The sequence below is a fragment of the Juglans regia genome, chromosome 11 (assembly GCF_001411555.2).
Source record: "Juglans regia cultivar Chandler chromosome 11, Walnut 2.0, whole genome shotgun sequence".
In the NCBI taxonomy this organism is placed as follows: Eukaryota; Viridiplantae; Streptophyta; class Magnoliopsida; order Fagales; family Juglandaceae; genus Juglans; species Juglans regia.
In genome coordinates this window covers 36,845,791-36,860,408 of record NC_049911.1, presented here as the reverse complement: position 1 = coordinate 36,860,408, position 14,618 = coordinate 36,845,791, and the positions used below count along the sequence as shown (strand labels likewise).

Genomic DNA, 14,618 nt, shown 5'->3' with positions numbered 1-14,618 from the left:
CGCGCATGCAACAATATTAGCAAATTAATACGATATTTAATTTATGCCTATATATAATATAAATCTTCATCATGTATATATATATATATATATATAATATTATCTTATCTTATTATTGCCCTAATTATATATGCGCGCGTGTGTGTGAAGAATGAGTACCAATTAAGAGATTCTAAATTATTGCCCTCATCATCGACTGTCCTTTTGTACGCATTTACGTAATTGAAATGCTAAAATAGTAGGAAAATGATAGTATGAATATTAAATATATCTACCAAATATGATCATTCATATATTTTTAATATTTTTTATTTTTTTAATGATTAAAAAAATGACTATTAGTAAATTTCTATTTTTTTTTAATGATTAAGGATGTTTAAAAAATACTTAAAGAAAAATAAAATAAAATAAAATAACTTATTTATACTAGTGTGCACATTTGATTGACACATTTTATAGGCACCGTCCAAAATAATATTATAGATCATATATATATATCGATTAATTATAATTAGGATGCTAAAATTCCTATCTTCCTTCTTGATCTATTCTATACAAAATTATAACTAGTTTCTTCTAACTAATAATTCTTTCTTGTTTGTTTGATTTCAAAGAAGCCTTTAATTTGTTTATTTTTTCACTCGATCTATCGGGTGCAACGGTATATTAATTGATCTCAGTTTATAATTATTTGTTTTGGCGTTGCCGCAGTTGCAGTTCGATGCCTCAACTCTTATATATTTATATACATATAGAAAGAACAGTGGGCCGGAGTATTTGATATTAATTCATTGAATCATTCATAATCATGGTAGAATATCTTCTGTTGTCTATATATATAGTACTAGTCTATCTGTTCCGCCTGTAACTTATAGTTTCTTAATCCCATGCATCATGTGCGTGTAACCTCTATATATAACGTATATATGTTCACTTTCCTATCATTATTTTTTTATTTATTCTAACAATTATTTAATTTACGATGTCTTTTTCTTTAATCGAAATGGAGAAAGCTAGGGACGTCAATCTCAGAAAAAAAAAACGTTGAAAAACGGAAGGAAAGTTCTGGATTGCTTTCCAGGACAAGGAAGAAGGCAGAGCAGGCGACCGTAGTTCCAGTTTCTTATTATTCAATCGAAATTGAGATTAAAATTAAAAAAAAAAAGTTGAAAAAAGGATGATAGATTTGGATTGCTTTCCAGGACAAAGGAAGAAGGCTGAAAGACAAAGATGGGTTCCCTTCCTGAGACATCTGATATAAGTGCGTCTGTCGACGGACGATGAGTTCAAGGTTTCGGGTGTCTTGACACGTGTGACAGGAAGGAAGAGACCATATGTAATGTCGCCGTGGATTTTTCTACCATGGGATGGATAAGATTTGTGGAATAAAATCGGATTTGAATGATTTTCGTGTCGAAGAGTATTGCGTGGTGGTTGTGTCGTCTATTGCGTAGCAGAAATGCCTCTGCCGCCCATTGTTTTACCTTTTCAAAGGATTAATTTATTTAAAAAAAAAGAAAAAGAAATAAAGACTGCACGGAAAAATAAATTAAAAGGCAATAATTATTAAAGAGGAGGATTTAGTCTATCAGGTTGTGTGGATCACAATTGGACTGACTGACGTTCTCCCCACCACTATTTAATTTGCAGCTGGTTAATTGGTTCTTTTATTTTATTTTTCATAACTATTTAGTAATAATAGAGTGGTGTGCCATTTAATTATAATAATAAATAAATAAATAAATAAAGTCGTATGCTTATGATTTTTTGCATTATCTATCCCCGAATATGCATGGTTTGATAGAGTTTTCATGATGATCGAGTTCACACTTTAAATATATAAGCTTTTATTTCTAACTATTCATTTAGGCCTAATACTGTTAACATACTCTAAACAAACTTGATACATATTGCATACAACACTTGATCTATATCTCTTTATATATAATTAATAACCCAAAAAAAAAAGGTACAAATTCTCTTTTTTACAATTCGTGTTCAATCACTTTTATTATTCTCCTTTAATTGTATAGCTTTGACAATAAAGTCTTGTATTCCCACCTTTGATGTGTAGTGTAATGGAGGCCAACAATGATAGATAGATGTTCTCGATCGTACGCACTCCTGCGAAGCTCGTGATCGACAAATTAAAATGTGAAAATAAAAGCTCAAAATTCTATATATAGTGTTTAAGAATCCGAATTTGAACAAGATAACTAATTGGCCAGCTCTTATTCTTATCCTTTACTATTACATATTACATATTATTGGGCAATTGAAAACCATGCATATGAATCATGCATGCTTGAAATTATAAGCTCCAAATGCACGAACTTTCCTAAGTCTTTTATATAAAAAATTGACCTCATCATAAAAAAAAAAAAAAAATGTGTTCTATGGCGAGATTCTTTTTTTTTTTTTTAAAGAAGATTTAAATTTTTGTATATATCATTATTCAAACTAAATATGTCACGTTAGCACAAGTACTATTACTCACATCATAACCTAATTTATACTAAAAGTGTGATTGGTTATAACTCATAAAGCATCAATGTCTGCGGGTTTGATATGCAAGTCGTGGTATTGATTTTCATACATTAAAACGGGGGGTTTGGAGTATAATTCATATGTTAGTAAACACAAAAGGACAAAGGAAACTGCTGTCCTGACTACCTAATTGCGTATATATTCTAAACTCTTAAGGAATCTCATCATTACATATTTTTAACCTCTAAGGAAAGTCGTCATGGCCACAGCTAACTTTTACAATTAACTCACCTAAATAGCTCTTTTTATTTTATGTTGTTTATTCGGAATCACGTAGCTATGTGATAATTGGATAAGGAAACTATATACAACGCTTTCATTTTAATCTACAACACGCAACAATATTTATTATTATTATTTTTCTGCCAAACTCATTTAGATTTCAAAATATGGAGGAAAAAAAAAAAAGGCAAATTATTATTAGATTTGGAAAGGAAAGTTTGAGTGCACAGCCAAATATTTTTTGGAATGGAAAGTAATTAACTCCCCGCCGATGTTGGCGAGATTCCGCACTAGTTTCACGTTTTAACTAAGGGAGTTACCATATTCAAGAATTGGATAGTAAAGTTGAAAGAAATAATTATATAAATTGATGTAATTTTATATTTGTTATATTTATTTTATAATAAAAATAATTTTATAATTTAATATATTTTGTTAATTTATATAATTAGTTTTATAAAATTATTTTATAACTAGAATATTTAAAAAAGAAAAACAAAAAATCAGTTGAGGGGAGGGGACTCGGGGAGCGGAAGCCACTCAAACTGAAAGGACGGGGAAGGTATCAGTTGATTCGGTTTTACATTTTTTTTTTTACCAAATTTGGATGGGGGGGGGAGCTTCATAGTCATAGAGGGGGGGGCGTTGGAATGGGTCCCACTAACGAAGTGGCGTACTAGGCTACTAGCTGGCATTGCTGGTCTGACAGACTGGTTTTTTCTCTCTCTCTCTCGCAATCCCTTGTTTTAAGCCCTTCCACCATCCCCCAACAACCTCTGTTCCTTTATACGCATCTACGCTCCAACACACACTCTGTCTTGTTCCTCCCCCTCCCTTTCCAACTTTCACTAAAACCCCAGCGGATTGTTTTTTTGTCCATGGCTGAGGAGCACCAAAATCCCGGCCCTGAAGCCTCCCCATCCACCGAGGATGTCGTCGTCGAGAAACCCGTCGCTGACAAAGTGCCTCCGGCCCCCGTACCGGAAGTCGAGGCAACGGAACAGTTGACTCCGGTTGCGGGAGAGGTGGAGGCGGCCCAGAAGCCCAAGACCGAGGACGAGGAAGTGAAGATTGCTCAATCGGTCTCTTTCAAGGAAGAGACCTACGTAGTCGCAGAGCTACCGGAGCCGCAGAAGAAGGCACTTGAGGAACTGAAGCTAATCATCCAGGAGGCCCTCAACAAGCACGAATTCACTGCTCCGCCGCCTCCTCCACCCGCTAAAGAAGAAGATAAGAAGGAGGAGGAGAAGGATGATAAGAAGGAGGAGGAGAAGGATAAGGACACCGGTCCTTCTGCTGAAGTACCCCCCAAAACAGAAGAACCTCCCAAAGTGGAATCGGACGTATCTGTAACTGCACCACCACCGGTGGAAAAGAAAGAGGAGGTTGTTACTGAGGTGGTGGCCGCGGTGGAAACTGTGACTGAGACAACTCCACAGGTCGAAACGAAACAAGAAGAGAAGGCTCCACCGGCACCAATCACTGAGGTTGTCGCTGAGGAGGTGGTGGAAAAAGTGACGGCTGCTGATGAGGACGGCGCGAAGACTGTGGAGGCGATCAAAGAGACCATAATAGTCGAGGTCTCGGCTCCTCCAACAACAACTGAACCAGCAGAGCCAGCTTCTGAGACTGCCCCTCCTCCGCCTCCGCCTGAGGTGGTCTCCATCTGGGGTATCCCGCTGCTTGAGGACGAGAGAAGCGATGTGATCCTCTTGAAATTCCTAAGAGCCAGGGATTTGAAGGTCAAGGACGCTTTTGCTATGATCAAGAACACTGTTCGCTGGCGCAAGGAGTTCGGAATCGATGCCCTTCTCGAGGAAGACCATGGAAGTGACTGGGAAAAGGTGGTGTTCACCCATGGGTATGACAAAGAAGGCCATCCAGTTTGCTACAACGTCTTCAGGGAGTTTCAGGACAAAGAATTGTATCAGAACACCTTTGCCACCGAGGAAAAGCGCCACAAGTTCCTCAAGTGGAGAATTCAGTTCTTAGAGAAGAGCATCAGGAACCTTGATTTCAGTCCTACTGGCATCTCCAGCATTGTTCAGGTCAACGATTTCAAGAATTCCCTTGGAATCGGCAAGTGGGAGCTCTGGCAGGCCATTAAGCAGGCCGTTCAACTGTTCCAGGATAACTACCCCGAGTTCCTGGCCAAGCAGGTACTTTATAACTGAAGTCCCAATGATTTTAAGATAACTGTTTATTTTTCTGTCGTAATTTATTTTGAGTTTTCATCGCAATTGAACGTGGGACTTTGTGGCTACTGAAGGTGTTTATCAACGTTCCATGGTGGTATATAGCCTATAATAGGATGATCAGTCCTTTCCTGACACAGAGGACCAAGAGCAAGTTTGTCTTTGCTGGGCCATCAAAGTCTGCCGAAACCCTTTTCAAGTGAGTCTAATAAATTCGTTCATTTCTTTTTGTCTTTTTTATTCGGCTTGTGCTTGTGGAAGAAAATGGAATCACTAATATGAAATATTCTAACCCTAGCCTCACTTGATTAAACAGATATATAGCTCCTGAACAAGTACCAGCGCAGTACGGTGGACTGAAGAGGGAGGAGGAAGAGGAATTCACAACTGCTGATCCTGTTACGGAGGTTACAATTAAACCGGTATCCAAACACACCATTGAATTTCCGGTTTCTGAGGTGGGCAGGCAACAAAGAAATTTCATTAATTAAGATTGATGTTACGTTTGTACTTTTATAATGTAATTGGATGTGACATTTGATGAATTTGCAGACCGGTCTGCTGGCTTGGGAAGTCAGAGTGGTGGGTTGGGATGTGAGTCACGGAGCTGAATTTGTGCCGACTGCCGAGGGCGGGTACACCGTGATCGTACAGAAGACAAGGAAGATTGCCGCTGCTGATGAAACTGTGATCTCCAACAGCTTCAAAGTTGGGGAGCAAGGGAAGGTGGTGCTTACTTTTGATAACCAAACCTCTAAGAAGAAGAAGCTGCTGTACAGGTCCAAGACCAAACCCTCTTCTGACTAAGCTCAAAATTATCGACGACTTTTATGGCCTGTGGGCGTAACTTTCCAGCCAATTCGATTGGGAGACATTGGAATTACAGAGCAGGGTTCTTAAATTTGTTTTTAGTACAAGGTTTTCTTTCTTTCTTTCCTTCTTTATTTCGTTCCGTTGGTTGAAAGTTAATTTGTTTGGAAATTTATAAAATGGGGGATTGGGGATTTATTTGTATTTCTTTTCCAAGTTTTGTTGGTTATTATTATTGTTATATCTTTTTTTTGGGGGGGTTTTGGATTGCAAACAATTACTGGTGAAACAACAGCATGAGATGCACGAGATGGGGACACATTTGAGGTACATAGGTTTGGGGAATGGGCATCATGCGTGTGATCGGTGGACAGAAACTGTTTCTATTCTTGATTCCCTCCCTCTCTCTGCCTGTAAAATTCGTGTAAATTTGTTGTATTTATATATTCCTTGGTCTATCTATTTTAGCTGATCATTTCTTATACCTATAATGTTGCATATATTTATAGTTTCTGACATATTGAGGGTGGAATCAAGTAACTGACTATTTCCTTCAAAGTATGATTGGTAATCAAGTTTTTCGTCAAGTTAATTCTGTTTAGATTTAGAGATGAGTTGAAATAATTTTAGATGGATTTAATAAAATATTATTTTTAATATTATTCTTATTTTAAAATTTAAAAAAATTAAATTATTTATTATATTTTATATTTTATATTAAAATTTAAAAAAATTATAATAATAAATTGAGATGAGTTAAACTGAATCTCAAATTTAAAAGAGCCAAATGTGTGATTGATTATCGCTCTTAAACTCAATCAATTAGCAGAGTCGTAATAGATTATCGGTTATAAAAAAGTTTAATGGATGATGACGAGGGGTCCCTCCTCCAATAATGTGAGTTATTATACATATATATCAAGTGAGTCTGATTATTTCATTTCGGTGGACGTCTTTCACCATCAAAAGAACTTCCTATCGTGTGAGTGTGTGTGTTTTTTTGTTTTATTCAATGTCTAATCTAGCGGCCTTCCTTCTCATCAATTACGTTTTTACCTTTTGTTGTCGTTTTCGTATTTATCATGCAAGATCCTCTGCTCCGGTTGATATCAAAGATTATATATATGTTGATGTGCCGTTTTTCTGTCCCATTATTTTCCCCTTCCCCGCGGCCCCAAAATGAGGAAACAAAAATTACTTGCCTCGTATTAAATTAACTATATATTTTTTCTATAATCAAGTTCTAGCAAATTAATTAATTCGTATTGCATTAAAACCATCATATTTATGAGGTCCAATCACAAAAAACGCACGAGTAAATCAAGTATTTTACTTTTACTTTCACGAAAAATATTTAGGGTTAAAACCAACCATATATATATATATATGTATATATTATCTATTATAAGAGGCTATCAAACAAAAATTTTTGTTTTCCGTTAACTTTTTGTTAAATTCGCATTAAAAAATGCAGCTTTAGTCCCAATCAAAAATTCACTATCTCTAAAAACTCGCTCGTCTGAATCCAGCTGGGGGAAGGGGAGCTTCGGCTTCGGCTCCTTCTTCCTCTTCCTCCCCTCCCTCTCCTCGCTAGCCCTTCACCTCCAATGGTTTCATTTGGTTTTTTTATTTTTTTAGGTTTTTGGCCAAATAGAGGGGGTAGCCGTTTCGAGCTTCTCCAGTGACCATCGTCCGACACGTGCACCACCAAGAGAAGTCTCACCCATTGATCTTGCGGTTGATCTGATTGTGAGCCAATCGGAGCTGCACATTGTGCCAACGTGCAGTTTAAAGGAAATGCGTGGGGTTCACAAACCACCGCGATTCATCTTTCATCGACGCCATGTGCGACAGCTCAGTACAAACGACTCCGGCAACGTCTTGACCGGCCGAACGACTCATTTCCAATGTAGCGGGTGTCATACATGCGCCACCGTTGATTTCCATCTCGACTAACCCCATCACAGCCCAATTTGGATCGTTGTCGCATCTTCGTTCCTACTTCAATTAGCCCACACTTATGATAATCTTTTCAGTCCTCTACGATAGATTTCTTGTGGATGAGTGTTTTGATATGGACTTGCTTATGAAGAGAAAAATTCTTATGGGAAATGATTTCTCTATTTGTTGGAATGAAATTCACATTCATTGCCAGGGGAAAATGTTTACCTTAATGACTTTCAACGTTTGAAAATTGTCGACTCTGAAGATTTAGAATTACAATTGATAAATGTGCTTTATTTGTGTTGAAATCATACCGAGCTGTCGATTTTCTTGGAATATTTGAATTGTTTGTAAGTCACGGAAAAATATAAATTCTTAGAGTGAAATATATCTTGAAAATGTTTGTATGTCACTTCAAATGCATGTTTCTCCCACCTTGAGCCAGTTGTTTCATTTTTTATCTTTAGTAAATTATATCGCATAGTGAGAGAGAGGAGATAGAGAGGGATGAGACCGAGAGTGCCTGAGAGAGAAGATGAAAAGTCTATTATTTGTGAATAAAATTAAAAAAGTCAAGGGATTTTAAGGATTTAATTAAAGAACGGAAGAAGATTGTTCGTGGCAACCATGAACATCTTCGAGAACAAAATCTCAACACAAGTTTTAACTGTAAATCATACTGCTCTAATTTTTTATGTTCTTTTCCTTTCTATTTTCTTAATTTTCTCTGGGCTGTTTGGTTTTAAGAAACTAAAATGTAATTGAGTTTTGTTATTTAACACATTTGTAGCTTAGTTTTCTTGTATTGAAAACCGTAATTGATAACACAAATGTCATCATAGAATGACTATTTGTTTTGACAGGTTGCTCAGGCTGTTGCTACCAAGAGGTATATGTATGTATCGATTTATAAAGATGTATAAGCTAGTATAAATTTTTTCTTAATAAAAATAATATTAATTCTAAAAAATAATTGTATAATTAAATTAAGCAAACGTATTTTACATGTTATTTTCACCTAATATATATATATGAATGTGTATATATATGAATTTATAGGTACAACACTTATATGTATGGGAGTTTAAACTGCACTTGTCTCGATTAGAAAATATAATAACAATCATTAAAAACTATATGTCCTGTAGGCATAGAAGGCTGTTACTTCTTTCTAATTTGTAATTTCCTTTTCTTTTCTTTCTTTAAGAAAAAACATGTCTTGTCAGTTAAGGACAAGCAGTAAATGCGATGGAGTACAATATCCGCAAACATCTGTACACCACAGTGACCGTGAAAGGAATTTTAACTTTTGGGATTTACCAAGAGTACGGCCTCGCCCACACTGGACTTTATTTCTTTCAGTTCTTCTATGCAGTCGTCTAATGTAGATCCTGTGCAGTCGGCTGACGTTAGCTGAAAAAAAAAATAAAAAACAACCAAAGAGAAAGAGCCGAATACGAATACGAATACGAAAACAGACTCTCACCTACTGTTCCTCCCCTTCTGCTCCATAACATTTTTGGCTTGCTAAATCTCACTTATTCATCAACGACAACATGTTATTTGGATATTTGATTATACATTCTTGATTTCCTCATGCATTCTTATAAAAGTCAAGTTGCATGCCCTCCCCCACTATCGCGTACACCACATGCTATTGGAGACAATCGACCCTCACCCATTCTCACGACATCTCGCCATTAGATTTTGATTTAACAAACGAATTTGTGAACAAAATTATGGATATTCGAAGCAACCATATGTGGTTGTACTTAATGCAAATAATCAATGAAGATTCTACATTTACAAAAACTCATGTTAATATTTTGCTTCAAAATTATCAGGAATCTAAATTAGGAAAAGGGTTTCAAATCAAGAGAGCAAACAGTAAAAGATTTGGAACCAAAATAGGAATCAGCAGGTGAACATTACTTCCCATATGTTTCCTTGTCATCCCCTTCTTGACGTAATTCCTCCTTTGTTCTTCTCCCCACTGAGCTTCCTCCAATCCCCTGGCAAGATTCAATTGTGGAGGCTGTTGAAATGGGCACTTGGATCTCCAAGATGTCTCAAGAAGCCCAAATCTGGAGACCCTTTTGAGGAAAGATCGAAAGCCCACCTTAGATGAAGAGGAGGTAAGGTCGAGGAGAACTTTGTGCAGATAATTGGAGATGAGAAGTCGGGATGAATGGAAATGGAAGGGCTTTGCATTTCGAAACACAAAGAATAAGGAAGGAAGGGGCTTCGAGAGAGAGAAATTTCTTGAGGGTCTAAGATAAACAGTGAGGACAGACGGAAAGGGCAGCTGGGGAGAGAAACGGGGAGAGGGATCGAAAACACGCATAGGTCTTCAGGGAAGGAGAAACACAGAAGATGATTAGAAACTTGGAGAGAATGAGGGAGGGCAGGGGCAAACTCAATAAATTCAAAATGGCGTCGTTTTTAATTCTATATCGGCAGTCGTTTGCAAGCCGTTTACGTAAGGCGACTGTAAATAGCGTTTTTGTATTTATTTCTTTCTCTCCTCTTTTGGTTATTGTATTCAAGAATAATTATAGTCATTGCTGGTACTTGGTAGCGCTGGAAGTTACCGCAGCCTCTGGTATATATTTTTTTATGTATTTTTTTATATAAATGTTTTTAATAATTTTAAATATTTTAAAAAAATAAAAAATATTAATAATATTATTAAAAAATATTTCGTTGTGATTAAGGAAATATTTTTTAATAATATTCAAATTTTATTTTTTTAAAATATTAAAAAGTATTAAAAAATTTCTATAAAAAATAACTGAAAAAAAAACACATCAAAAAATATATGCTAGAGCAAGCGGTAGCTCCCAGGTGGCTCCAGGAGCCACCAGCGGTGGCTCTAGCAGTACTCTTGTATACAATATACATATGAAAAAACCTCCTATGACACTCCAAACTAACCGCTCAAATGTATCATTTGGTGAATATTTTTTTTAATTCTTTTTATTTGATAATTAAAGAAGTGATTTTAAGTGTATTGATGTATTTTTTTATTTTTTTAAATATTTAAAAATATTTAAAAAATGTGAATAAAAAAAATTAAAATACGACTAGCTGTAAAGTGGAGCAGGCTACTCTAGGCAGTAGAGTAGCTTGACTCTATACATATAGAGCGGTGCTACTCTGCCGTCTAAGTAGCATAGCTCAAGTGTACCACTAGTTTATTTTCAATTTATTTTTATATTTTTTAATATATTTAAATACTTTTAAAAAATAAAAAAATACATCAATACATTTAAAACTACTTTCTTCATCATTAAGTAAAAAAAATTAAAAAATTAAACTAGCAAACGGTACACTTGAGCGGTAGACTTCAGACGACAAAGTAGTATTTCTCATACATATAATATGCTGTATCACATGTCTAGCTTTCATTCACTTCAAACTTTGAAAAAACCTTAATTCTATTTATTTTCATAATTTCTTTCAACTCATTTTATTTTATTTTATTAAATTATTATAATTTTATTAAATTTTTATATAAAATAAAATAAATATTTTAAAATTTTAAAATAAAAATATATTAATATAATATTTTATAAAAACATTTTATTTAATTTTTAATTTTAACCCCAACTCATCCGCCCAACAAATACAAAAACAAACAAACGTAATGCGCTCCCTTTTAAGCTGAGCATGTAAAAATAGAGAGTAATCATAAGATGGGGAACATCTTGTCAATCCTATGCACAAGGTGATATTGACATGGCGGCTAAGGGTTAACTGAGGAGAGGATCGAACACCTGTCTATGTTGACTTAGGTTGGGTTTGAGTAGTCATATATTTTTAGATATTTTATAAATAATAATAAAAAATAATAATAAAATATTAAATAAATAATGACTTCCTAAATGAGTGTAAAGAGCTTCTTCATTTTATGAAATTTCGTTTATCTTTCAGTCTTCTTAAAATTAAAAAATCAGAATTATTTGGTTGGAGTAAATATTTGATATTTTAGAAATATGGTGAGGTTTGGATATTAAGTTAAGATGAGATGAAAGTTAAATAAAATATTATTTTTTAATATTATTATTATTTTAAAATTTAAAAAAATTAAATTATATATTATATTATGTGTGAGAGTTTAATAAATTTATAATAATTAAATTAGATTAGATTAAATGAAACGAAGAATCCGAACGGATTATAATGTGAAAATTATGTTTATTTTATCGGTCATTTCGTCTCTAAGCCATTTATCAATGTGACCCATGTTCCAAGTCCATATTCCCGAAAAGAGAAATGTATTAAGAAAAAAATTACACAATCTCTTACTATTTACATAACCTCCACACATTATATATTTTTTAATTTTTATTAATTTTTTTATTAAATATTTAATATATGAATAATGAATAGAAAAATTAAATTAATTTAAAAAGAATAAACTCAAAAAATATTTAAAAAATATTAAAATTTAAAAAAATATGGTGTGTGAAGGATTGAGAGGTTGTGTAGCATTGCTCATACATTAAATTGCAACTACCAGTGGATTTTATTTTCTCAAATTGGTAACAGTAGAGTATAGAGGCAGAAGGCTGCTAGAATCATTTTGAGAATTTATTATTTCAAATTAATTATTTTGGGGTGCACTGGTCATCTATCTATATAAATTATATTATAGAAAAATGATAAACACACATAATTTTTCACAACATATTATACAACCATGTTTTAAAATTAGGGGTAATTTAATAAAATACTTTATAAAAGTAACATCACTTTATGAAAATGCCCTCACTTTAAACTTTGTGTTGTGAAATGTGCTATGGTGAGTATCAATTCTCTAATATTATATAGAAGGTGGCGGTGGTGAAAAAAAAGAAAGGAGAATAAATCGATCAGGACATGCTTTGCTTCACTCTGTATGTGTGAATGGAAAGTTGAGTTGAGAAGATGAGAAGGACAGGCGTTTGGAGAGGATGCAGGCTAAAGAGGCCATGTGCATAGCCCTCAATATCTGTCGGACTAGGACTACCTACATTCATTTTTTACAAACAATTAAATCTCTGATTCGATGAAGTCATTGCATTGCATTACATGAACATGATGATGCATGTGCTGTGCTGTGCTAAGCTTGGCTTTGTCTGTTTTCTTTCTCTTTCTGTATTATATGTGATTCATGTCATCTGCCCTTGCTTATAGTTCAATCATGTCTCGGAATAAATGTGCTGCAAGTCTTCAACAATGAACATAGAGAGAGAGAGAGAGAGAGGATACTGCGTACTATTAAACGATTGAATTCTCATCACTAACTCCTTTGTTTACTTTTAAACAGTTGACAATGCGTATGCATATCTCTACCTCTTGCTAATCCTAATTCCTCCCTCCCTCCCTCCCCCAAACAAAAAAGTGAAAACAAATAGAGACTATGATAATGAGATCCTTGTCAGACTCAGTTAAATGATATGGATTCCAAGAGAAATAAGAAATTGTCCCATTCCTGCTCTGCCTAATTTGACATCAGAAAACAACAACATACCCGACTAACCTTAGCCTTGTTGATTCCACAGTGCACCCGACGGAACCGCCTCCTGTCTTTGCTGATCTCTTAATACATACATCACCACTAGAACTGCTCCTTCTTCTTCCGCACATACTCCAATCCATATATATTGCGTGTAACATAAGCTTAATTTGATATTCATCTAAATCATTGGATCATACATGAATCCGCCTAATTAATACCACTCATATAATTCTAAACATCTTAACACATTAATTATGCGTCGACTTCATATCAAGTTTATGAATAATTTCTCTCTCTCTCTCTTAATATACAGAGAGTCACGTTAAAAAGCTTCGAGAGTAGAGCTCCAAATTAATTAGAAATCTTAGAACTACACATATTTTTAAATTTTTTTGTTTTTGTTTGTTTCATGGGACAGTAGTTGTGGATCTACCCTGCATGTATATGAAATAAAAAAAAAAAAAAACGTTTTTAATTTCAATTTTAATTTGTTGCCTATAATCCGTAAAGGAGATGCCGACAGAGGAGATAATGGATTCTATATGAATAGCTGCGTTATATAATTGGGTAGATCCTCTAATCCCTGCGACAATATACATTATTGGCCTGCTGAATCAGAGTCTGCACCAGCGCAAGCAAGATGCAGTAGAACTACTGCTGATCCACCACGTTTTACGCACAATATCATATAAATGGCTATGTATGTAGTAGATCTTTATTTGAAAGATTAGGCCAAATCCATAGGCAAGGCCCGATCCCAGGTTTACTAGTGGGCCCGCAATGCCAATACTCCCAGCCCAAACAAAGAAAATGAACATTACAATGCATGACGACACTTTGATCTGTAAAAAGCTGTTTGCCATCCATAAACAGCTAGCTTTCCAACTATGACAAATAATAAATTGATAAACGGCCTCGCATGAAACAGTATGTCAATGATTATAGCCATAGGCCACCCACCTTTTTTTTTTTTTTTTAATTAAAAGGAAAAAAAAAAGACAGGAAGATTCCTCAGCAATAGTAATGGTTTATGATGAATTTAAGCAAAAAGGTTAGATGATAAGGAACGTTTGAATTTAGTTAAGAGGTGCAGAGCAATATTTCAAATGCTGTAACGAGAAATTAGTTGATAGGACGGTGTGGTGTTATTTTTGAAAAAGAGGTACAAAGAAAAGAAAATGATGATTGTGGAAAGGGAAAAAGAGGGGTTTGGAGTAGACAAAAAGGCAAATGATAACATTTAAAAATGGGTAAAGTCACCAACCAATGACATACGAATTGAAGTTTCAACAAATTTCATTGAATAGTGGGTGGGATGTACAAAGGGCAGGTGGTTCCAACTCCAAGCCTAAGCATTGCAAAATTTCTAGATGATCAGATCAGATCACGACGAATAA

At 34.7% G+C, this 14,618-nt stretch overlaps 1 protein-coding gene across 1 annotated transcript; it reads left to right on the top strand.

Annotated features, from left to right (window-relative positions):
• Positions 1–3,480: 3,480 nt before the first annotated feature.
• Positions 3,481–6,260, top strand: LOC108984856 (patellin-1-like). Its single transcript, XM_018956936.2, has 4 exons — positions 3,481–4,928; positions 5,039–5,163; positions 5,281–5,422; positions 5,517–6,260. The coding sequence occupies exons 1-4, from the start codon at positions 3,648–3,650 to the stop codon at positions 5,769–5,771; spliced, it is 1,803 nt and encodes a 600-aa protein (XP_018812481.2). The 5' UTR covers positions 3,481–3,647; the 3' UTR covers positions 5,772–6,260.
• Positions 6,261–14,618: the final 8,358 nt, after the last annotated feature.